Genomic DNA, 25,128 nt, shown 5'->3' on the forward strand with positions numbered 1-25,128 from the left:
TGGGCTTTCTAGTCTGTTCCATTGATGTATGTATCTGTTTTTATGCCCATACCACAATGTTTTGATTAATACAGTTTTGTAATATAGCATGAAATCAGGAAGTGTGATGCCTCCAGCTTTGTTCTTCTTTCTCAAGATTGCTCTGGCTATTTGGGATCTTTTCTGCTTCCATACAAATTTGAGGATTATTTGTTCTATTTCTGTGAAAAATGCCATTGAAATTTTGATAGGGATTGCACTGAATCTGTAGAATACTTTGTGTAATATGGACATTTTAACAATATTAATTCTTCTAATCCATGAGCAATGAATAACTTTCCATTTACTTGTGTCTACTTCAATTTCATTCATTAACATCTTACAGCTTTCAGTGTACAGATCTTTCATGTCCTTGGTTAAATTTATTCCTAGGTATTTTATTCTTCTTTTACACAGCTGTAAATGGGATTATTTTCCGAATTTCTCTTTCTGATAGTTTATGGTTAGTGCATAGAAATGCAATTGACTTTTGTACATTGATTTTGTATCCTACAAATTTACTGAATTTATTAGTTCTAACAGATTTTTGTGGAGTTTTTAGAGTTTTTATGCATAATATCATATCATCTACACATAGTGACAGTTCTACTTCTTCTTTTCCAGTTTTTATGCCTTTTATTTCCTTTTCTTGGCTAATTGCTTTGGGTAGGACTTCCACTACTATGTTAAGTAGGAGTGGTGAGAGTGGGCATCATTGTCTTGCTCCTGACTTTAGAGGAAAAGCTTTCAGCCTTTCACCACTGAATATGATGTTTGCTGTGGGCTTTACATATACGGCCTTTATTATATTGAGGTATATTCTCTCTATACACGGTTTGTTGAGAGTTTTTCTTTTTAATCATCAATAGGTGTTGAAATTTGTCTAATGACTTTTCTGCAGCTATTAAGAGGATCATATGATTTTTATTCTTCATTTTGTTGATGTAGTATATCATATTGATTAATTTGTGGATATTAAACCATCCTTGCATTCCTGCAATAAATCCCACTCAATCATGGAATATGATCCTTTTAATGTATTGTTGAATTTTCTTTGCTAATATTTATATGAAGATTTTGCATCTATATTTATCAAGGATATTGGCCTGTAATTTTTTTTTTTCTTGTAGTGCCCTTATCTGGTTTTGACATCAGGGTAATGCTGGCTTTATAAAATGAGTTTTGTAAAATTAATTCTTCCCTTCCTTTCAATTTTTTGGAAGAGTTTGAGAATGACTAGTATTAATTCCTCTTTAAATGTTTGATAGAATTCACCATGGAAATGATCTGGTCCTCGACTTTTCTTTGTTGGGAGGTTTTAATTACTGATTCAATCTTCTTACTAGTAATGGGTCTGTTTAGATTTTCTAATTTTTCATAATTGAGTCTTGTTAGGTTGCCTGTTCCTAGGAATTTATCTATTTCTACTTGGCTGCCTAATTGTTTGCCATATTATTCTTCATAAGTAGTCTCTTATGATCCTTTGCATTTGTGTATTAGTTGTAAGGTCTCTTCTTACATTTCTAATTTTATTTGAGTTGTCTCTTTTTTTTTCTTGGTAAGATGAGCTGAAGTTTTCTCTATTTTGCTTATCTTTTTGAAAAAATAGCTCTTAGTTTCATTGACTGTTTCCCTTGTCTGTTTAGTCTCTATTTAATTTATTTCCATTTTGATCTTTGTTATTTCCTTCCTTCTACTGACTACAGGATTTGTTTGTTCTCTCTCTAGTGCCTTGAGTTATCATATATAGGTTGTATATTATATAGGTTGTTTATTTAAGCTCTTTCTTTTTTCTTAATGTATTCATTTATCACTATGAATGTCCCTCTTAGAACTGTTTTGGCTGCATCACATAAATTTTGGTATGTTGTGTTTTCATTTTCATTAGTTTCAAGATATGTTTTTATTTCTCTTTTGATTTTTTCTTTGACCCATTGGTTGTTCAGTAGCATTTTGTTTAATCTTGACATATTTGTGAACTTTTTGGTTTTCTTCATGTAATTTATTTTTAGTTTCAAACCACTGTGGTCAGAAAAGATGCTTGATATGATTTTAATCTTCTTAAAAATTGAAATACGGGCTGGCCCTGTGGCCTAGTGGTTAAGTTTGGTGCGCTCCATTTCAGCTGCCCTGGTTCAGTTCCTGGGTGGGGACCTACACCACTCATCAGTGGCCATCTTTGGGTTGCAACCCACATACAAAATAGAGGAAGTTTGGCACAGATGTTACCTTGGGGTGAATCTTCCTCAAGGGGAAAAAAATTGAAATAAATCTGTGGCTCTTATCTAGTAAATTCAGCCTATTTGCATTTATTTTATAACTGTTATATGCATATCTACCTTTTTACTTTTGGCTATTTCACTGTCTTATTTTTCTAACCATTTTTCTTAAAGCATTTTTTTAAATTAAGGGTTTTTTGCTATTAATTTGCTCTTCTTCATTTGGTTTTTATTTTCACTGGTGTTTTATCAATTTGTGAAGTGTTTTAACAACAGGACTTTAGAATGCTTTCTGTCCAGTCCCCTCACTTCAAGTCATATGCACAGTTTTCAGTATTCCATACCTGCTATCTTTCTTAACCTAAGATATTAGACATGAACATCAGTAGTGTTCTTTATACAGAGAACATTTGTTTAAATTTACATACATATTTACATCCTTTAATCTCCAACTGCCTTCTGAGATCATTTTTATTTTTCTTCCTTAAATGTGGCCCTCAGAAGTTCTGTTAGTGAAAGTCTGCTGATGGTATCAGCTTCTCTTCACGTGAACAAGTCTTGATTTCACCTTGTTCTGTAAAGATGGTTTTGTGAGGAACACAAAGATAGACCAGAGTTCTCTTTCTTGCCTCATAATTTTGAAAATATTATTGGACTGTTAACTAGTTTCCATTGTTACTGTTGAGAAATCTGCTGTTAACAAAATTGTCATTCTTCCTAAGTGATCTATGCTTCCTGTACTTGATTTTAAGATTGACTTTTGGCAACAAAGCCAGACAAAAGAGTCTGACTTCATCCATGTGAAATTCAAAAGCAGGCAAAATTAATCTATGGTGATTGAGGTCAAAATAAAGATTACTTCTTCAGGGCAATGGTCGTTTGAGATTCTGCTGATGTGTTATAGTTTGGCCAGGGTGCTATAACATTTACTGAGCTGTCACTTCCCTGTATGTGCCTTATACTTCAGTTAAAACAGCTGAATATCATTCATTATCTCTGCCTGGGAGTCCATCCTTACTTTCATTCAGAAGACTCAATTTATTCTTTTATTTGTGTCTTTATTTGTTTGATATTTTGTTAACATTTTTGTTTAACTATTTTTCTATCTTCTTTTTCTTTTTTTGCAGCTACTATTTATAAGTTTATCTGCTCCTTTATATCTGCTCCTTTATCTGTTTCCCTTAAAATTTTGTTTTTGTTTTGGTTTTGATATATTTTTCCTATACAGTTCTTGAGTCATTCAGTTATATGCAATGACTCTAGTCCTGTTGAGTTAATCTTTTGAAATTTTTAAGTTTAGGGAATCAGGTTTACTATAGAAAATTTACTATCAGAAATTTTTTGTTCTTTAATCGTATCTCCTTATTCATTTTTGGTGAGGTCTTCTTACAAAGGAAAATTAATCAAGCCAGCATTAGTTTCATGTCTGCTACAGGTGAAGCAGAAGACATCAGCAAGCATTCAAGGTCTCTCAGAGGTTGAGGGTGGCACCCAGTAGTCCAAGAACACCCAGAAAGCACCACAAATCTCTCAGGAACAAGGGACACATTTTTGGACAAGCAAGCAGTCAAGGAGTACCCTCTATGAGCCCTCTGTGAAGGAGAGCATCAACACCAACCAACGAACAAGGGGCCAGAGCAGAATTTGCAGAAGAGCGGAAGGAGAGGGTGGAAGGAGCCGTGAATCTTGCAACACACATTTTCAAATCTAAATAGATGATATTAAAGTGAATGAGATTTTTTTGGCGGTTGTTATAAATATTCAGTAAGGATTTTTGACACAAAAATAGAGTCAAAATAGTGTAAATGTTGGACTTAGAATCTTACACTATGTGAGCCATACCCAAGTGTGAGGAGAGAACGTGTGGAAATTGCAAGTAAAATCCACGAGCAGACATCGCCTTATTGGGAGAGCTGAGGAAAGAGTGAGAATGCAGCACCTGGGGAAGCGAGCAGCAGATAATTTAGTTTCAACTGCAAACATAGAGATGTTGTCAAACACACAAGGGAGCACAGGGAATCACTTCAGCAATCACGGGCAGAGAGAAAACGCACTGCGCACGCTCACTCCACCTCTGCAAGGAGGGGCTGCGAGAGCATCAAGGTCAGTGGTGTGCAGTCGCGAAGACGAAAACCAGCCCTCTGGGGTCCTGTGACTGTAAAGCCGCTCTGAACACAGCAAACTTGTTTCTTGCTCGGTCAGGTCTGGTCCTGGGAGGACGAAAGCGGTATGAGCACGTCTGAAGACGCAGCCATGGAAAACGGCTTAAATCCTTGGAGCCTGAGAACGTTTCTGACTCACTTCCTCTGATAAGAAGAATTACAGAGCAGTCTATTTCATTCTCCAGTCCACAGACACTGTTAATTCCAGCATTATCATTTTGCTGCATATGATATAATCCACCATTGAGTGCAAAGAATGATCACAAGGCTTTAAATAGTCTTTAAAAGAGAAAACTAGTGCTTAAGAATGTAGAGCAAATTGGCTACTAGATTACTGACGTGGCTGCCTGGAAAACCAAGTGGGCCATCTTTAACTTTAACATTTTCCAGGACACTGAGTCTTGAGATCTTTCAAAAAAACATATTAAATCTATTTTTTAACTCTCTGAAATTCAGATTCTCTGTAATGAATTTAAACAACTTGATGGCATTTTGTTTTGCAGGTGAACGAACCATTTGAATAATTACCCAGCATTTAGAAGTTCTGCACTTTCTTTCTTTTTTGGTAAGGATGGTGAAGATGGCCGAAGATAGCACACTAAAAGCATCATGCCAGTCTCGTCACTCTCGCCATCTCCGTATTTCCACAGAACCTTCAGCATGACCATATTGCCCTCCACAGCCCTGAGAACAGGACTGACCACCTGAGGCCACAGAAGCACCACAGTGGGAGGGACCCAGGCAGCTCCTCTCCAGCACTGTGGTCGTGTTGCTTTTCCAGCTGTGCACACCGTCTCACCCATACGGGCCAATCTTTCCTGAAACGACTACTGGGTGTATGTCCCATGCTCTGTAGAGACCCTCTCCTTTGAGAGGACTAATATTTAGGCTGATACTTGTTGAAAATTTAAAAAAACAACGGATGGTTTAACCAGGATACTGTAGAAAGTTGAAGAAAAAAGAAACAAAAATCTTAGATATTTCCCAGAATATAGCCCAACGACACGGAAAAGAAAATGTGAAAAAGAAATAAGGCTATAACTGAGAGAATGAGGAGCTCATACATGTCCAGCGTGGGTTCCAGCAGAGAGACTGGAGGGAAGATGGGCCATTTGCCAAGACAAAGGCCGAGAATTTTCTATAACTGTCTCAGAGCCAGAAAACAGGAGGCGTGAGAAGTAGGAGAAATCAGAAGGGCCCTGAATCCAGTCCCCATGTAGGAAGCTGCGCCCACCAGCAGCCGAGTTCGACAAGCTGGATCTATCGAGTCAGAAGTTGGTTCTTTGAAAAAACTAATAGCATTTACAGTCCTTTGCCGAAATTCATTAAAGAAGAACAAACCTTATGGAAGAGTATTGAAGAAGAAGTAAATCAGGGAGCTATATATCCTTTTCACAAACAGGAAAGAAGACCTCAGCAATAGATCTAAATTTCATGCAATCACAATCAAAAACCCAACAAGACTTTTTGTGGAATCTGATCAGAGGCTTTTAAAATTCACACACACAAAAAGACAAGGGAGAGAGAAGTAGGAAAAAATAAGGTGAATTAGGAGGTGGTGAGAGGGCTTAGCCTACAGACGACAAAATTTATGACAAAGATCTGGTAATGAAGCAGTGTGGTGCTGGTAAGGACATGGACACATGACATATGGTGAGGGCCCAGCAGTGACCCCAGGGCCAGGCTGTGTGGAGCCCTACGGTCATGTGGCATTGAGGGTCACTGAGGAAACAGGTTGGGGCAAATGGTTTCCCATGAAAATGGGTCTGGTCCCCAGCCTTCCACTAGTTCTCCCACAATGCACCTCATCTGCTTTAGAGACCTGAAGTGAAAAACAACCTTAAAAATATTTAGGAGAAAATCTGAGCAGACATCTTCATGAGTTAAGGGTACAGAAAGATGGACCAAACACAATCCTAAAACCACAACCTCTAATGGAAGAAACGGACACATTTGGCTACACTGAAATTAACTTCTTTTATCAAAAGATAGTGTAAATTAAATGAGAACACTGTGAGAACAGGTCTGTGACCATCACCAACAGAATACAAACTCCAAGCCTATATGAAGAATCCCAATGGACCAGCTGGGAAAAGACAAACAACTTACGTGTAAATGGGCAAAAGCAGGCAAAGCATTTCTCAGAAGAGGAGAAACCAAAGGGAAATGGAACAGGAAAGGCAGACAGAGGTCCTCAATAAAGGCAAAAATGAGAACAAACCCCAGGAGACGGTAGATATTTTACACCCACTGTGCTTGGAAATATTCAGTCTCAAACCCCCAGCACTGGAGAGGCTGGGGGTCACCAGAAACCCCAGTGCTGGGGGGACGGTAAACGGGGCAGCCACGTGTGCACAGAAGTTGTCACTATTTTGAGAGTCAAACACTGGTGTCATCTAGAACTCAGAATTCCAAAACATTAGGCCCACATACCACGTTTATGCATCTTAAAAACATAACAGTAAGTAAATCTGTGACCCCCAAAAGCCCGTGACAGAATAATATTTCCTAATGCTCAAAGCAAAATGAAATGGTATATTTTTAGGGATAAATCAACACGGACAAAGCTATTTTTTATCAAGGAGATGACGAACTCAAGATTCAGGATGCCGTTTATTCCTGGGCCTGTCGGGAAACACAGGAGCGACATGTTACAGACGTGTGAGTCAGTGACCAAACTCTAATTACTGATTTGAGCTGCGAGCGCACGGGCATTCTTCTTCCATTCTGCTTCCTAACTCACATAGACACGAAGTGCAATTTTTAAATATCAAGAACTGTACTTAAAGACTAAAAATGAAAAGTGTGATGCTTTAGACGCACTGTGCGCACACGACCTTGTCCCCTGGGCTCTGCCTGCAGGTCAAGCACCTGGTCGTCCTCATGGTGCGTGCGGATCTCATGTCCCAGGAAACTCTCTTTCCTACTGCCCACGGGAGTCTAATTCGTATCACTAACTGCTCACCAGTGAGGAACCCACAGGCAGAGAGGAGGGCTCATCACATTCCCGGGGCAGGGCCGGTCTGCGGGGGCGGCCTGCAGCCGAGGCCCAGGGCAGCTGCCCCTCCCCCTCCTCCGCTCAGCTCTCATCTCGGGAGGGTGGAGATTTAGAACATGACAAACACTCGTCGCCAATACATGGCATCACACATCCCAGGAGATTTCTACCAATTCAGGAAGAAACCCTCCACAGGGTCCGCTGTGTGTGCATCTGACGGAAGCTTCCTGAAAACAACTTTCCGCAACTCCTGCAGTCAGTGTTCATGGTAAATCAGAGGCAGGACTCTGAACTCCACCCCAAAACTAAGCACTCCTGCCTGCTCACTAAGCTATTACGAATTATGACTCAAAATATCCTTAAAACATCATTGCATTAAAAAATGCAATGGCAAGGCGTCCCATGTGCGAACAAGTGCGTCCCAAATCCACGTTGTGAGTCTCCCCTGAACTCTCAGCATCTCTCTGTGGGGAATGGAGTGGCCTTTAAATCCTGGCCGGGGAGGCCTGTGGGGAGCGGCCGGCAGGGAGGGGAAGGGGAAGGAGAGCCAGGCTTACTGTGTTGCCGGAGGTCCCGTTCAGATGCAGGCCGCTGTCGAAGAGGGGTGAGGACGCCCCACTGCCATGGTCGCTGGATGGTCCCGGGGACCCTGGAAATAAAGAGACGTTCATTCCAAATGGGGCTCAGGGACGGTCCGGAGATTACAGACACCTTCAATGCCCCCTGAGGAAGCTGCTGCGACAAACGCCAGGTCCCCACTGGAGACACGGGTGCCCGGGACAGCCTGGTCCCACGCTGCCCCTCGCCCCATGCGGCCCGTGCAGCACCTCAAGCGGAAAGCAGGGCAGGAGGGACCAGTGCCCACTGCACGTGAGGCCTACGGGGCCAGAAGGACAGCGGCTCCCATGCCGGTGCCTCCCCCACATGGTACCTGGGGCGTCAGCCCTGGTCCCATGGGGACCGTGTCCATTTGCACTTGCTACCACTGGGATAATGTTGGCTAATTTTCTAAAAGTGACTTCCTGGTCTTAGTTTTGGTATTATTTATTTGTTTGACACTTTCTGATTACCTTTGTGCTACAAATTGCTTTAGTGGAAGAAATAAAGATAAATCAGTAAGTGTGTGGACAGTGGTATTTAAGAAGCAGCAGCAGCTAGAGACTCAGCAGGGAGCCAAGGTCAGGGGGCCTGGAGCGCCACCCGGGGAACTGAGGATCCGACAGGACTATCTCATCCCCAGCAAGTCAGTACTTCCTAAGCCATGGCCTTCTCTTCCAGAAGGATACCCTGGTCTAAATGATCCCCGTCGTACCCCTCTGACTGGAGGCACCCAGCAGTGGGGCCTGGGGCCCTGTCCCCACACCTGCTCCCCACCACCATGCCCGTCATTCGTTCTCTCAGCTGTGGTCCTGGAGGCACCAGGTGAGCTCTGGGCATGGGTGGGGCAGAGCATCTTGTCTCCACTCTGCCCTCCAGCGTGAGACAGCAGGGTTCCAGCATCTCACAATCTGCTGGGAGGCTGACAGAAAACCACGAGGGGCAGCGAGCGTGTGGGCTCATGTTAGTTCCCACTCTGCGCTGGGACCATGCGGGCAGCTCGGGAGCCACGGGCCTGGACAGGCCACCAGAGGCCGGGGCATCAAGGAAAAGTGGAGCACGGCTCAGGCCTGCGAGCGGGGAGTGTCTGCTCCTGAATCAACAGAGAAGCTGGGCTGTGACTCGGTGGCCCCAGGCCACAGCTACTGCCGCTCTCAGGCTGCTCCCTCTCTGCCTCTGGACTCAGTTGGCAACCTCACTGAGAAACCAGGGACCTCCAGCCCCCTCACCAATAAGGGGGCGGCCGGGGGGCCTCGGAGGGCCTGCCCAGGTTCAGTGTGTGTCCCGGACACTTTCTTTTAGCTTGAAATTTCCAAAGCCAACGTTGCCCCTGCAGTAGCCAATTATTGGGGGGAATAAATGACATGAGGCAGATGTACCAAACTGGCAGGACGAAGCTGAAGCTGACCTACAAATTTTTTTGTCTGACAAAAAACAAGACATTTCACTTAAAAATCCAGATTTCTGACTTTCCGGATAAACGAGAAAAATATGACACTACTAGGGCACAGTTTCTAAAAGAGAATGGCTGGAGCTGGGCAGGACCGTCCCCTTCAGCAGGGGCTGCACCCTCCTGGCTGTGTTGTGCCCAAACCCCAGGGTCAGTTAGGCTGCCTGCCCGGCCCTGTAGGCTTCTGTGTCCTCACTCCTGCAGATGACGCTGTAAAAATGGACCAGATGCAGACAAAGATGAGCACGCCTTCGTCACGTCATCACAGCATCCTTATAACTCATCGAGGACTGAATTAACAGCCATGTGTGTGTCATTTCATTTACTACTTCAAAATACAAACCTCTGATGCGGTATTGTTAATTATCACCACTTCCCAGATGAGAAAATTAGTGGGACCCTGTAAGTTCCTGTTTGTGACCTCTTTTCCCTGAAAAGAGGTGATCATAGCAAACACTCGAAGGGGGCTGCAGAGAGAGCATTCGAAGGCTCACACCACACACCTGGCACAGCTCAGGAAAGGCAGGTGCTCAGTCCACCTGGTTTCCCTTTAAACACTGGACAGCACCACCAGGCTTGCAGACCGCTCAACAATAACAAGATGGCTTCGTGGATCTTCACACTGATGGTGCGTTTTCACGGGGAGGCAGAATGGTTTCACGGCATTTCCATTGTCTGCGAATAGCATCAAGAGGAAAGGCTGTGCTCTTTTCATGCCTCCCCCAATATTTTCTCGCCAGAACATGAGTGTGGGCAGCTTCTGTGTGCGGCCCAGCTTTTCAGTCCATCCTTTTTGTGCTGACGCCACACAAGGACAAGCACTTGAACCTGCAGCCTGACCAAGTGAAACTCCCGCAGTGAGTCCGAGGGCGTCTGGGCGTTACAGTGAAGGCGCCCTTGTCGACCCCTGAGCAAAATCCAGGGGTCTGTCATGAGGTGATCTGAGTGCCTGATGTGAGGGAAGTGGTACTGAGGATGGCACGGCAGCATGATCTGTCATCAACCAGCCATAAATCATCACAACTACAGAGTGCTGCCAGCAGAACACAGCCTGGAACTTCCCGCCCCCAAGCGCCTGCAGGAACAGAGCATGTGAGGCTGGAGTGGAACGCCTGATTGAGACAGGCTGACACTGATGAAGCTGACACCTCTGTTCCCGGGATGCCCTACTGCTGGATCTGCATCCACATCCCAGGGTTAAAATGAAGGTCAGATGGCATCGCACACGCGCTCATTTGCAAACCACAGTATCTCCTACTGCAGATGGGAGCGCATGGGTGGGGATGCGGGGACCCTGCAGCCACACTCCCCCTTGATCCCACCCTACACTTGGCGAGGTGCAGGGTCAGCCAGCTAGCAGCCTCTCTGAATCCTTTTCCCATCCATAAAATCCGTGAGGACCCCATATTTCCATAAGACACTCCACGCCATGTTCCTACATGCGAAGGAACGTACTAAACGGCTCTGAGACTTTGGGAGAAGTGAGGACTATTTAATTTTGCTTAAAGTCATTCTCAGTTTAATTTGGCAACCCAACTTTCTTTTCTGTTTCCATTTATTACGGTAAAGCTGCTGCACATTTGGTGCTGTGCGAAACCCGGCTTCAGACCAGCTCCCACCTCACAGGGCTGTTTCTGCGCCAGCCCCCGTCTCTTCTTTCAGCATTTCTACCACTGAGTGACTGAGGAGGTGAGTGAGTGAGTGACTACAATTTAATTTGACACTTATTTGTAAGCTCCAGGTTTCTATTAACTTATTTCTGATGAATGAGTATTTTTTCATCTATATCTCAAGAGAAATTTGAACGGTTGTAATATATTTCTTCTGTTTATCACCCGTAAAACCATTATTAAAAAATGATCAGTGTCAATAATTATTGATAAAAATAAAATTGTTGGTGTTAAAAACCAACTATATTAGAAAAGAGTCAACACAAATAGTTTACAATCAATATTTATAAAAACACCTAACCTCAAAAATGAACTATAATCTATCAAAACCACATGGACCACCCTGGTGCCCAGCGGGAGGGAATGTAAGGTGGTGCAGTTGCTGTGAGAACAGTGTAGCTGCTCCTCCAAGTGAAACAGAGTTACCACGTGACTCAAGAACTCTACCCCCGGGTATACGCCCAAGAGAACTGAAAACAAGACCACACAAAAACCCGCAAATGAACGCTCGTATCAGCATCGTTCATAATTGCCCCAAAGTGGAAAGAAACCAGATGCCCATTGACTGATGCAGAGAGAAACCAAATGTGGTGCATCCATACACTGGAGCACTAGGCAGTCAAAAAAGGAACGCAGGACTGACACACGCCAAAACATGGCTGAACCTTGAAGACATCATGCCAAGTGAAAGGAGCCAGACGCAGAAGGCCACGTTGTATGATTCGGTTTATACGAATGTCCTCCACAGGCAAAGCCACGTGGACAGAAAGCAGATTAGAAGCTGCCAGGGGCTGGGGGAGGAGAGAACTGGGACTAAGTGCTAGGAAGAATGGAGTTTCTTTATGGGGGGAGGGAAATGTTCCTGAATTAGATAGTGGTGACGGTTGCACAACTTTGTGAAAAGACTAAAACTGCTGAAGTATGCACTTTAAAATGGTGAATTCTATATCACATAAATTATATCTTAAAAAAAAGACTGAGTCTGAATTTATGCAAAAAATAAGAGACAGCATTGACTCAATCTCAGAAACCATTCATTTTCTCTTTGACGTAATTTTTAAATATTGAAAACACACACCGTCCTCGTGGACCCACCGTGGTGTTGTCCCTGGACGCCATCCTCGTGGATCTGTTGTGGTGTTGTCCCTGGACGACGTCCTCGTGGATCCGTCATGCTGTTTTCCCTGGATGGTGTCCTCGTGGATCTGTCGTCATGTTGTCCCTGGACACCACACCGTCCTTGTGGATCCATCGTCGTGTTGTCCCTGGACACCGTCCTTGTGGATCTGTCATGGTATTGTCCCTGGACGCTGTCCTCGTGGATCTGTCGTGCTGTTTTCCCTGGACGCCGTCCTCGTGGATCCGTTGTGGCGTTGTCCCTGGACGCCGTCCTCGTGGATCCGTCATCGTGTTGTCCCTGGACACCGTCCTTGTGGATCCATCATCATGTTGTCCCTGGACACCGTCCTTGTGGATCTGTCATGGTATTGTCCCTGGACGCCGTCCTCGTGGATCCGTCATCGTGTTGTCCCTGGACACCGTCCTTGTGGATCCATCGTCGTGTTGTCCCTGGACACCGTCCTTGTGGATCTGTCATGGTATTGTCCCTGGACGCTGTCCTCGTGGATCTGTCATGCTGTTTTCCCTGGACACAGTCCTTGTGGATCCGTTGTGGTGTTGTCCCTGGACGCCGTCCTTGTGGATCCGTTGTGGTGTTGTCCCTGGACACCGTCCTCGTGGATCCGTCGTGGTGTGTTCCCTGGACACGGTCCTCGTGGATCTGTCGTGGTGTGTTCCCTGGACACGGTCCTCGTGGATCTGTCGTGGTGTGTTCCCTGGACACGGTCCTCGTGGATCTGTCGTGGTGTGTTCCCTGGACACCGTCCTCGTGGATCCGTCGTGGTGTTGTCCCTGGACGCCGTCCTCGTGGATCTGTCGTGGTGTGTTCCCTGGACACGGTCCTCGTGGATCTGTCGTGGTGTGTTCCCTGGACACCGTCCTCGTGGATCCGTCGTGGTGTTGTCCCTGGACGCCGTCCTCGTGGATCTGTCGTGGTGTGTTCCCTGGACACGGTCCTCGTGGATCTGCCATGGTGTTTTCCCTGGACAGCGTCCTCATGGATCTGTCATGGTGTTGTCACTGGACAGCGTCCTCGTGCATCTGTTGTGGTGTTTTCCACATCCCAGGTTCCTGCTGTGGGTTGACTGCTGGCTCACACCGACAATGACTGGGTGTGTGGGGTCCACACAGAGAAAATCAATCTTGCTTTCATGGTGTAAATTCACCAGAGGATGTTTTGTCTGAGTTTAGGAAGGGATTATGTCCACCGTATTTAAATTTTTATGGATACAAAGATTTTCATTCTTGTAGATGATAAAGAACGCAATAAAAGGAGAACATACATTGATGACTCAGCAGAGTTTTCAATGGCCGTGAGGAGGCCGGGCTCACAGGGTTTGGGCTCCAGCTCATGGCTAAATCGCTCTCCCCTGGGACCGGGGGCACCTTTACAGAAATGCTGACCCACCTGCTCAGTGGACATTGTTGACGCAGGTGCAGCAGGAGTTAGTGGAGCTGTGCACAGGGCATCCGCCAGAAAGCCGGGAGAAATGACAAGGTCACTGGAACAGGACAGAGTTCTGATGCCTCTCCTAAGAAAAACAGCATCCAGCACCATGGGCTGAGGCGTGAGAATCTGAGAGCTGCCCCAGGTCAGAGGGAATGTCACTCTCGGTCCTGTGGTGGCTCAGATCAGGGCTCGCTGTTAGAGACCTTCAGCGTAGGGTGTTTCCTCCGACTGACACTGGTTTTAAGATGCTGCTGTGGTTGTTTTAACTCCACTGCTTCAATGACATTGGTGACAGCTGGCCTAGAAACCCCACCCATCTCACTCTCCCATGAAAGTCACCCTGACTATAGGGGAAGACGGCAAAGTCCTAATACAAACGTCCTCAGTGCCCCTGTGCCAGCTCCTGGGCGACACCTCATGGGCCTTCCTTCAACACTGCAAAATGCCCACTGCTTTCCATCCGTGCACACGGATGCCACAGGACGGACGGCCCGGGCATGCACTGATACGCCTGCTGGTAGCATTATGCTCTGAACTAGCTGCCCTCCACATCTACAACGTCGCATACCTGAGGTCCCTGTGAGCGCTCAACCTTGACCGTCACGGCCTTTCCACTCTTCCGGAAGGAACCCTTGTGGAACCCCGGACACCGTCTGCTCATCCCATCCTAAAGGGCAACCCCAAGTGTGGGAGGAGACAACCACTCACTCTGCTTGTGGCCATCTTACAATCATTGTTCTTTCAGATGTTCCTTCTGAGATGTAAAGGCCTTGAGTGACTGCGCGCTCCATCTGTCTTCACTGTCACAGCACGGAGATGCCCCAAGTGCCATGCCCGCCTTCTCTCCATGACCTCCCCTTAGTCTGATCTCCACACTTCACCCACGCTGCAAGCTTTCTTTCACCCTAATTATGAACCAAACGTGCATCCCCTAAATTCATGGGTTGGAATCCTACCCCCAGGGGGATGGGGTTTCTGGGAGGTGACAAGGTCATGAGGGAGAGCCCCAGGACGGTATTAGTGCCTTTACAACAGAGACCCCACAGAGCCCCTCGTCCTGCCTCCACGAGAAAACACAGCGAGATGACGACACCCATGAACGAGGAGGAGGCCCTAGCCAGATGCTGAAGCTGCTGACACCTTGATCTTGGACTCCAGCCTCCAGGACTGTGAGAAACAAACATCTGCCGTGTAAGGCCCCCGGCCTGCATGTTCCGTTCCATCAGCCCCAGGGGATTAGGAGCCTCCACGTCAGACTGGCCCCCTTCAGCCACTCCATCAAACTTCTCGCACATGCTTATGGCTTCATGCAATGGTCCCCAAGAACTTGGTGCAACTGGCCATGAGGGGGAGGGACGGGAGGGTGTGAAACTCTCTTTAGGATACACAAGTCGAATGTGCTATTGCCTTTGCATTTTTCAAACATATTGATTCTTCTCTTTTTCAACCTACTACATTCTTCTTCTTTGGCAAAAATCTGTGAAACATCGTAGATTAGCGTCATCCTTCACGATCCTGAGGGTTACATCTGCTACAGAATATCAAACGCTAGTCATGCCCCGACCCCTGGGTCCTCTCACCATTCTGAGAATTTGGGTGTGTGCACCCAACGAGTGTTTGACCCCAGGGATGGTGGCGCCTCCCTGTGGCTCCAAGAACTTTCAGGTCGGCCTTCCGGGCTCACATGGACAGGTCTCAAAATCCCGCGGACATAACACAGTGCTATGTGCATTATTCCTCTGAACTTTTGGCCTGATCGCTAATGTTTTCCACTGCTTTGGGAGTACTTGCCTTTCAGCACACACAATCCCTCGGTGTCCCTTTTCTTTTCATCCTGGACCCTCTGGGAACAATCTGTCAGCTGCTCCTGTTGCAGACGTGTTGGTCTTGTAAGAAGACAGGACGTGCGGTGAATCTTAGTGATGCATTTTCACAGCAATGGCAAGAATATCCATTTTTCTAAGAAGTGAATAGCATAGTTATCCTGTTGTGGTCTGACGGGAAAACAATGGAGTTGCTGAAATTGCTTCTCTCAGAGTTACTCAGGAAGATGAAAGTAGAGACAGGACTATGAGGTCATTGACCCTTTTTGTCAATCGTAGACCCTTATGCAAGACTGGGCTTCAGCAACTCTGGGGGATACGTCTCCCAGAGAGTGACCAGGGCGCAGGTCTGGCAGGAAAAGAAGAGGAACATGACAACAGAGGAAAATTGGAGAAGAGACAGAAAATACAGAGAAGATAAGGTTAGCCCAGGGAAGGGAGCTAGTCCTTCACACGAGAGAAAGAATGGAAGAAAGGAAGGAGGAACAGTCTAGGAGGAGAAGGGGCTGCTGGTGAGATGGAGGGCGCCACTTCTCCATCCGTCGGCGTGAGGTCCCTCTTCTACATCCGAATTGACCGTGCTGGGTCCAGTGCAGAGCGCCAGCTCCTGGGGAGTCTGAACTGTGCCCTTTCTGCTGGCCGAGCATGGCGCCTGACAGAGGGGCCCCTGACCCAGGCAGCTAAAGCAGAGGAACGATGAGATCCTTATAAATTTTATAAAAACATGACAGCTGATGGAGTAAGTAAAAGTCATAATAACTATTTTGATTAAAATATTTTTATAAACTTGTGATCTATCACTTCCACACTGGATCCCAATTCACGTACAACAGAGAGTTACAAGCTCTGCGTGAAAATACGGGAGTCACTTCATAGTACAGAGTTACTATTATTTTCTCTTTCATATTAAAACTTTCTCAAGTCAACACATATTTAACACAAAAACTTGGTTTCTATATATGTGCATATGTGTGTGTACACGTAAAGATAACAAGTTGACTTGAAGAAGGAAACTTACAGTTAATTAATTGACAATTAATCAGACAACGTGTCTGCTGATACATTCTTTTAAAAAGTGTGCGGATGGATTAAAGTGTAGAATATCCTAGGAGCACAGAACACTAAGGTGCCTATCTTCGTCCTTCCTCTCTGAATACGTGCTGGGTCAGTGCGATGTCATTTGGATCCATAACGTGAGGGAGGGAAGTCCAGTGCCCCTGACGCCGGCCGCCCTTACCTAACGGGAGCTTCAGAAATGATGGCGCTTCCCTGAGATATTCAACAGTGACGGTCACTTCATCGCCAGCATTTCTCAAAAGATGCACCTGTCAATATGACAAAAAATAGCTACTTTACCATCCCAAAAGGACCAGACATGGAAGGAAAAGACAAAATCCCTACACAGCTCAGGAATTCAGTGCCCACGATTCCCTCTGAGACACTGGAAACTCCACAGACTTACGCTGCGACAGCCTAAGACCGGCTCTGCCTCCCACAGGACGTAACCCTCTGCTTTATCCACACAAACTTTTTTTTTTTTTTTTAAAGATTTTTTATTTTTTTCCCTTTTTCTCCCCAAAGCCCCCTGGTACATAGTTGTATATTCTTCGTTGTGGGTCCTTCTAGTTGTGGCATGTGGGACGCTGCCTCAGCGTGGTTTGATGAGCAGTGCCATGTCCGCGCCCAGGATTCGAACCAACGAAACACTGGGCCGCCTGCAGCGGAGCGCGCGAACTTAACCACTCGGCCACGGGGCCAGCCCCTATCCACACAAACTTTAACGCACGTTGGCAAGGGTTTGCCACCCTTTAACCGTAAGACCAGACCCTCCGCCCACTCTAGGAATGCAATCTACCAGAGAGGAAAATCACGTGAGGAATCACTTTTTTAGTACCAACAGCCAATTTTCAGACTTTGGCAAAACCATGCCGACTGGATTAATATCAGAGCAAACCACAAATATGAGCTTCAGAGTTTAAACGAGATTTTAATTCTGAGAAATTAACGGGCATTACTTCAGTATGACGTAACACCTCTCTGCTGGGACGTCCCAGCGTTGTCACAGTTTCAGAACCTCACACGCAATCACGAGCGTTTCCTTACTTACAGCACGCAGAGGCGGCTTTAGTGCCCAACGTGTCCACCGCTGTTGAAGCAAATGTGACTTAGACTCTGAAGTCTAGAGGCTGCGAGGCTGGATTCACAAGGTCCTCACAGCCCCGCGCCTGCACGTCTGCAGCGCTCCCTCTGCACTTCTCAACACGGGGCAGCTCCCAGCCCTCGGCCGGGCCTCCACTGCACCTGTCCCTGCCCAGCTCCCCCCTCTGTTCTTGCCTCCCCATCTCTTCCGTGCCTCCCAAGTCCATACTCTTATTCAGATGCTGACAGTGCAGGCAGCTTTCTAAGACACTTGGTGCAGTGGGTGAGGTAGGTCAGAAGCCGGATTACAAATGTCTGAAGGCCCCCACGGCCTTGAGAACCACTTAAGTGCCTTTCTCTGTCACTCGTGGACACTCCCCATCGGGGAACCAGCTGCCTGTGCAACTCCATCTCCTCCTTCTCCTCCCAGCTCCTCGGGGCTGGCTGCCCGGCCCCAGGCCGCCCCATGGACGGTGCTTGCACAGCTCTGGCTCCATCCACGCCTCCACCTCAGGCCTCTCCGCTTTTGCCTAATCCTGCAACATCCCGCTAAACACCCAGGCCGGAGTCAGACAAACCACTGAAGCGCTCTCCCCAGCTCCATCAAGGGTTTGAAACGTCCCCCTCCTCCGGCTTCCCTCTCTCATTACTGTCCCCGAGGCCCCGTGTCGACGGCCTCCTGCATCCCAGACGCTACAGTGACTTTTCGTGTATTAAACCGTGGCAGCCTGCAGCACGATCTCCATTCGACGCTTCCCGAGGCTGGTGCCCGGGTCCCGGGCTGAGGCAGGCCGTCCCCAGGCGTCCCTCCCGGAAGGTGCCTCTTGTCCCTATTTAGACCAAGGTGCATTCATGGGCACACTGGATAAGACACCCCTGTCAGGGCCGGCCCTGTGGCCCAGTGGTTAAGTTCGAGCTCTGCTTCCGTAGCCCAGGGCTTCACGGGTTTGGATCCTGGGCACAAACATGGCACCGCTCATCAGGCCATGCTGAGGTGGCGTCCCACATGCCACAACTAGAAGGACCCACAACTAAAAATACACAAGTATGTACTGGGGGGCTTTGTGGAGAAGAAGACAGAGAGAAGATTGGCAACAGATGGTAGCTCAGGGCCAATCTTTAAAAAAGAAAACAAACCCCAGCGGTCGATCACCCATTGTCAGGTGCCACCATGTCCTGGGGAGGACCCCGTCCCTGCCCTCAGAAGTCCAGCAAAGCAGTGACCGTGGCGGGGAAGCCCGTCTCAGACGACCTCATGGGAGGTGGTAAAGCCAGTGACTAGGGACTCGTCTCTGACCATCCTCCAGGACTGCAGAAGCGAGGGAGAAAACACCAGCCCACCAGCTCCTCCTCGCTCACGGGAAGCAGCCAAGCCTGAAGTTCTCTTTCGTGAACGGAATCCGGGACAAGTCTGAGAACAGCTGAACGTAGCCACACCCACTCCACCATCACAGGAGCCCAAGTCCCGCCACACCCGTCCTGAGGAGCCCTCCGTCCTGGGTCTGGGTGGGACGAGGACGTGGGGGCCACAGAGACCCGCGCACATGTTGACATGAGTCTGTCCTCTAGAGCAGGGCGCCAGGCCCTGGGGAGGCATCGCCTTTGGACAAGTTAATTTTCCCTGGGAGGGCGGGACAGCCTGTGGCAGAGGGCTGAAAAATGAGGCGCTTTCAATCAAAGAATGGGCTTAGCCTCAACTTATTATTGCTTCTCAAATGACAAATGCTGCCCAGCCTGGAGGTTTCTGGACCTCAATGCGCCTGAACGAGGCAAAGGTTCCTGCTTCGTCCTCAAGCTTCTTGTTTTTATTTAGTTAAAAGTATGTCCGTGGTCTTTGAAAACAGAGTTGAACATTGACCATTCATGCCAGCAAATTCAAAGAACGACTTCAAAACGACTTCTCCCCCCTCAAATCATTCCCATAAGACTGACAGGTGTCAGAAGAGAGAACCTGATTTGACGGCTCCAGTTTCGACGGCTGTGCTCCTTTTCCACCACACAGGAGCACATAACTGTTTTTTGCATCTAATTAAAATCAGTAATGGGACCGGCCCAGCAGTGTAATGGTTGGGTTCGCACTCTGCTTCAGTGGCCCAGGGTTTGCGGGTTCAGATCCCGGGCATGGACTTACACATCACTCGTGGGGCCGTGCTGTGGCGGCATCCCACATACAAAGTGGAGGAGGATTGGCATAAATGTTAGCTCAGGGCCAATCTTCCTCACCAAAAATAAAATAAAATAAAAATCAGCAATTATGGCCTTTCTGCCGGCACCCCACCCTCCAGTGCATGTCTGCTGTGTCCTCCCGGAGCAAGCGCAGGGGCTGGCCTCCAGCCTGCGACTCACCAGCTGTGCAGTCAGGTTCTCACAGGTGAGTCAAGCTTATTTCTTTTTTAGAAAGGATTTAACTTCCATGTGAATTTCCCCAAGTTTTCAGAATGCCACTCAGGGCATTAAACCACAAGCCATCTCGGTCAGCTCCGGCTGCAAGAGCAAAGTATCACGGCCTGGGGGCTTCAACAACAGACATTTCTCCAACACAGTCCGGAGGCCGTAAGTCCAGGGTCGGGGTGTGGGCACGGCTCGGTCTCCCCTGAGGACTCCTCCTGGCTCTCTGACAGCCGTCTTCTCACCGTGTCCTCACTCGTCCCATGTGGCAGGGAGAGAGAACAGGCTCTCTAGGGTCCCCCTCACAAGGGCACTCCTTCCATCACGGGCCCCACGCTCATGACCTCGTCCCCTCCCAAGGCCCCACCTCCTCACACATCACACTGGGGTTGGGCTTCAGCACAGGAATTGGGGAACAAGCATTCGGTCCACATCGAGGGGCTGGTGAGCAGCCCCAGGCGAGAACGGTGTGACGGGTGCAGTTTCCCCGACAGCCGGCTGCGGGAGCCCCTCCAGGGAGTGGGGTTCACTCCCTATGGTCACAGACGCAGAGGCCTCGGGACAGACGGGCAGCTTTAGGGGAAAGTACAACACACTGGACGCTCTAGAATGTGAAATAATATAAACATAGACAGTGAAAGAATCAACAACCCTCACACAGCAGGTCCCTGGTCTCGCCCCTCGGAGACGACGGCTACTAGAAGATTTGTGTGTCCTTCCAGAAATCGTCCACGCCTTGACGAGGAGGCCTTCTTCTTTGAGGCCACTTGCGGTCAGACCTATCAGAATCACAATCCGTGTGCCTTTTGTCCCAGCGCCCACATGGGTAGACATCAGCACGTGGGAACGAGGAGGTCCACACAGCAACGTCTCATGCACTATTGATCCCCTTATTTGCCGTTTTTACTCAAATGCAGCTATGTCCTGAACTCCGTTACACGCATTGCTTTCTTGACTTAAACACACGTCTCGCGGCTGATCCCACTTGGGTTCACCCAGCTGCCCCGCCTTTCCCGGGGGCGCACAGTGCTCCTTGTATGAACGCTTGACCCAGCTTACTTGGCCTGCCATCTTCAAACCCCCGTGAGCAGGTTCACAACCCCGTCACTCGCAGCCTCATTTCTGTCTTCACTAACATTTTCTCCCAGTTCTCCTCTGTAGCTTGAGTTACTACAAGAGGAAACTGGGAGAAAACTCAGGATTATTAATTTCTCTTCTTTTCTTTGTCCTCTGTGTTTTCTGATCTTAAATTTGCACCTTCATCTTTATTATTTCCTCTTTTTACTCTTGTGGGTGGTTCTGTTGCTCTTTCTTCAAACTCTGGAGGCGAAAAATGGCTCTTTTTTGTCCGTTTACTTCCTTGCTTTCTGATAAACGTATTTAAAAACTGCTCATCCTCCCCTAAGCACTGCTTGGTTGTGTCCCATAAATTCAACATGAAGTGTTCCAATGCTGCTCATTTCAGTATTTTGCATTTTTCCCTTCAGTTTTTCTTTTCACAAAAGCAGAACCGTTTTTAAAGTTTCCAGGTGTGGGGAAATTTCAAAAGCAATTTTCATTTCGTTTAGAGGCTATAAGCTGCATTATGGTTCCTCTCGGCTTCCTTTGTGGCCTGAGCTGTTGTGCATGTGCACGTGCTCTTGAAGGAATGCGAGTTTATGCTGGATAAATGCGCCTGCTTACAGCCAGGTCATTACAAACATACAATTTGGAAACGGCACTGACGTTTTGTTATGTTGTCATCAGTGTTTATGCTTCTGTCTCAGTATGCTTCTCTCATGGAAGCTAAGAACAAGACACGGGCAGTAACTGAACATAGAGCGTCCTTCTCAACCTCTCCTGCCACAGGGCAGAGAGCAGTGGTGTGTGCACGAGAATCCCAGAAGTGAATCCTAATCCCAACTGCTGCTCCGGGCAACTCACTTGCAAGTAAGTTCCTTTTTAATTTTTTATTTATTTTTATTTATTTATATTTACTTTTTTCTTTTGTGAGGAAGATTGGCCCTGAGCTAACATCTGCTGCCAATTCTCCTCTTTTTGCTGAGTAAGATTGGCCCTGAGTTAACATCGGTGCCCATCTTCCTCTACTTTATATGTGGGACGCCTGCCACAGCATGGCTTGATGAGCGGTGTGTAGGTCTGTGCCTGGGATCTGAACTGGTGAACCCCAGGCCACCGAAGCGGAGCACCCAAACTTAACCATGATGCCACGGGGTGGCCTCTAAATATTTTTAAAAATAATTTGCTATATGAATTTTTAAATGCTTCATTCATATGAATTTAACTGAATAAAAGGAAGGTTTAGTTTAAGAATGCTCCTTAACATTTAGTTTTAAAACCAGGACACTGGATGAAGAAGCTATTTTATTGTAAATGACGACAATGTCCTTCCTTAGTGCCATAGTCAGAAGTAAGGTTTTCTAAGACAAAAAATGGCATTTTCTGCAACCAGGCCGTCTGAGCTGGAGTCCCGTCCACTGGTCGCTGTGGGCTTCTGGGTGTGAGTGGCTGCGGTGGCCGTCTGATGGACCAGGGGCGGCACTGTGCTGGCTGGGCACGGCAGCTTGAGGCACTGACTGTGCACAGAGCAATGAGATCCCAGAGAAAACAGCTGAAGGCAAACTACCTTCTCTGCTACCAAATGAGGTGTGAAATCTCTCTCCTTGGAACTGTAACTCAGCATCCTTCTAGACCCCCGGGCAAGCCACGCGGGTCACGCAGCCCTTGGAGGAGGCTGGGCCACCCAGGCCTTAGGTCCTAGCTTGAGTGCACGACTAAGTTGCTTCCAGAGTCTGGGAGCTTTCGTTTTTTAACCTGAACAGAGGAAAATCTATGCCGGACTTCCCTGTGGAAAATGGCGTAGCCCGCTTCTACTTAAATGCCCCACATGATTAGACAAACAGAACTAAAGTGTTAAATTCCTTATTCCTGACATGTTTTCTCATTGCCAGTACTCTCAATACCTGAGCCCAGGGTTTGTGCTCACATGAAACCTCCGGAAGGGAGAGAATCAGGTCCGATATGGAATCTTTCTCAGTGAGAAAGGGTCCTTGTGAAAGTCTTCGCTCTTACCCGGCTTCCTTGCCAACGTCCTGCGTGCACGTGAGGCTTATGCTCACCATACACCAGCCAGCGTGTTATCTAAACTCTCCGCTAGCCAAGGCCGATCTGGGTATCTTAAACTCTTTCTTTTGCTGTCGACAAAAACAAAATGGTAAAGAAGCTGTGGGGCACGTGGAGAGGGGAAGCCAGCTGCTCCAGAACCTCCAGGATGCCCGCTCGAGCTCTTCCATTCCTAGATCCATTTATGCCTTACACCCTCAGGTCTAATCAGAGCACACAGGGCACTGTTTACCAAACAGACAAAGCTCCACCCCCTCCTTACCCGGCCCCGCCAGCACCATTCATTCGCTGATGCACTCATTCATTCCTTCACGCCCCAGTCATCTATTGAGTGATGAGTGCAGGTCAGTGATGCAGGCAGTGGCCCCAGCCCCCTTTCCTGTAATCCAGACGTCCTGCTGAGGGCTGCATTGAAAGGAGGTGCTTACGGCAAGATCAGTTTGCAGGAAACGCTGGCTTCAAGCCTGTCCCTCTGTTCAAGCCTGACCCCAGCAGAATGCAGAGGGACAATCGCAGGGCACCCCCGCATGACCAGTGGCCTAGCTCCTGTCCCCAAAGGAGGCCGCCATGAAAGCAATTACGCACCGTCCCCAGAGCCTGTCATCAGAGTGGCCTCATCTGCCTGACAATCCTGTGCACTCAGTCCACATGCGGTGTCCCCAACCTCCAGACCTGCCCCCATGCCCGACCCAGCCCCTCCCCACCCCTCCCCAGCTCCCGGCCGTGCTCCCCAGGCTTGTCTTCACCAGCAAAATCCGCCATGTGCCCCCTTCACCCTCTGGCTCGAGTCAAACCAGGCTGTGTGGAGGCCTGTCTCGCTCACAGCCCTGCTCAGGGCCGGGCTCCGTCTCCACGAGCAGCACCCGCTGGGTGAGCAGGCCTGGGCCCTTCTCCCCCTCAACCTCTGTGCTCCCCGAACACAGCTGTCAGAGGAAACCGCCTCTCCCACCCTGGGGCTCCTCCTCAGCCTCCACCCCACGACGGGGGACCTCAGTCCACTGCGGCGTTGTCAGCGCCCACCCTCCTCCAGGCTTCTCCTTGCTCAGGACCCCATGGTCCACCCCACCTCAGCCCACACGCGCGAGGACTCAGCGCCTCGCCCTTCAGCAGTGGTGCCCCCCCAGGCCCTCGTGTGGGCCTCCCAGACCCTGCATGGTTCTCGGCCACATCATCTCTCCTCCCTCACAACTAAGTCTCACCCACCCGCAACCTCCCAGCCGAGGGCCCCAGTGCGTCCTGACGTCCTCACTGCTGCCCGGTCCTATCAAAGGGGCCGCCGTTGTTCTGCCCCGCACGCACGGCACTTGAAGACACTGTTCAAAAACATGGCTCGCTTAAATCCAGCTCTTCTTCTGCTCCACAACCACGCCCGGGCTGCACAATCGGCTGGAGAAAAACCCAATTCCTGGTTGACCATCTCACTCTCCATTCACGGCCCTCATCCCGCAGCGGGCTCTCCGCATTCGACTCACTCTCCTTCACGGGGACGACGGTTTCACACCTTCTCCTCACACTGAAACCTCCAACCCCACTTCCCCCTCCCCACTCTCCGCTGCTGATCATCGATCTTATTTCAGGGAGAAATAAAAGAGAACGTCTCTGTGCTTCTACCAACACACCCACGCCTGAGCCCATATTCTGTCCTCCCTTCCCCTCAACGAAGGAGTTGCCATTGCCCCATCTAAAGCCACTGAATCCATCCCTCTGATATCCTAAAACACTCGCACCTGCAATGACCCCTCCTCCTCCTCCATCACTAGCTTTTTCTATGTTGAATTGTTCCCTCTGAGCAGTGACGTACCGCAGTACATTCTACAATAAACCTCCCCTTAATGCGACACCTGTCCGCACCCCTGTGGCATTTCACTATTCCCTTTGACAGCAAAATGCTCCACCCGCCCCCATCTCGCTCCTCATTCCTCCCTGAGCCCCCCTGGTCCCCCGCTGAACCAGCCTCTGCACCGCGCCGCTG

The 25,128-nt window shown here is 48.2% G+C and overlaps 1 protein-coding gene across 4 annotated transcripts in view; it reads right to left on the reverse strand.

The window, feature by feature from the left end:
* The window catches only part of SNTG2 (syntrophin gamma 2), a 320,660-nt gene that overhangs the window by 143,775 nt on the left and 151,757 nt on the right, over positions 1 to 25,128 (reverse strand). For all 4 annotated transcript variants that reach the window (XM_070236809.1, XM_070236807.1, XM_070236808.1 and 1 more), the window contains exons 7-8: positions 16,744 to 16,831; positions 7,955 to 8,046 (exon numbers count right to left, since the gene is read on the reverse strand). In XM_070236809.1, coding sequence (XP_070092910.1) covers positions 7,955 to 8,046; positions 16,744 to 16,831 — 180 coding nt within the window. The remainder of the gene's footprint in view (positions 1 to 7,954; positions 8,047 to 16,743; positions 16,832 to 25,128) is intronic.

This window comes from Equus caballus, chromosome 15 (genome assembly GCF_041296265.1).
Source record: "Equus caballus isolate H_3958 breed thoroughbred chromosome 15, TB-T2T, whole genome shotgun sequence".
Taxonomy (NCBI): domain Eukaryota; kingdom Metazoa; phylum Chordata; class Mammalia; order Perissodactyla; family Equidae; genus Equus; species Equus caballus.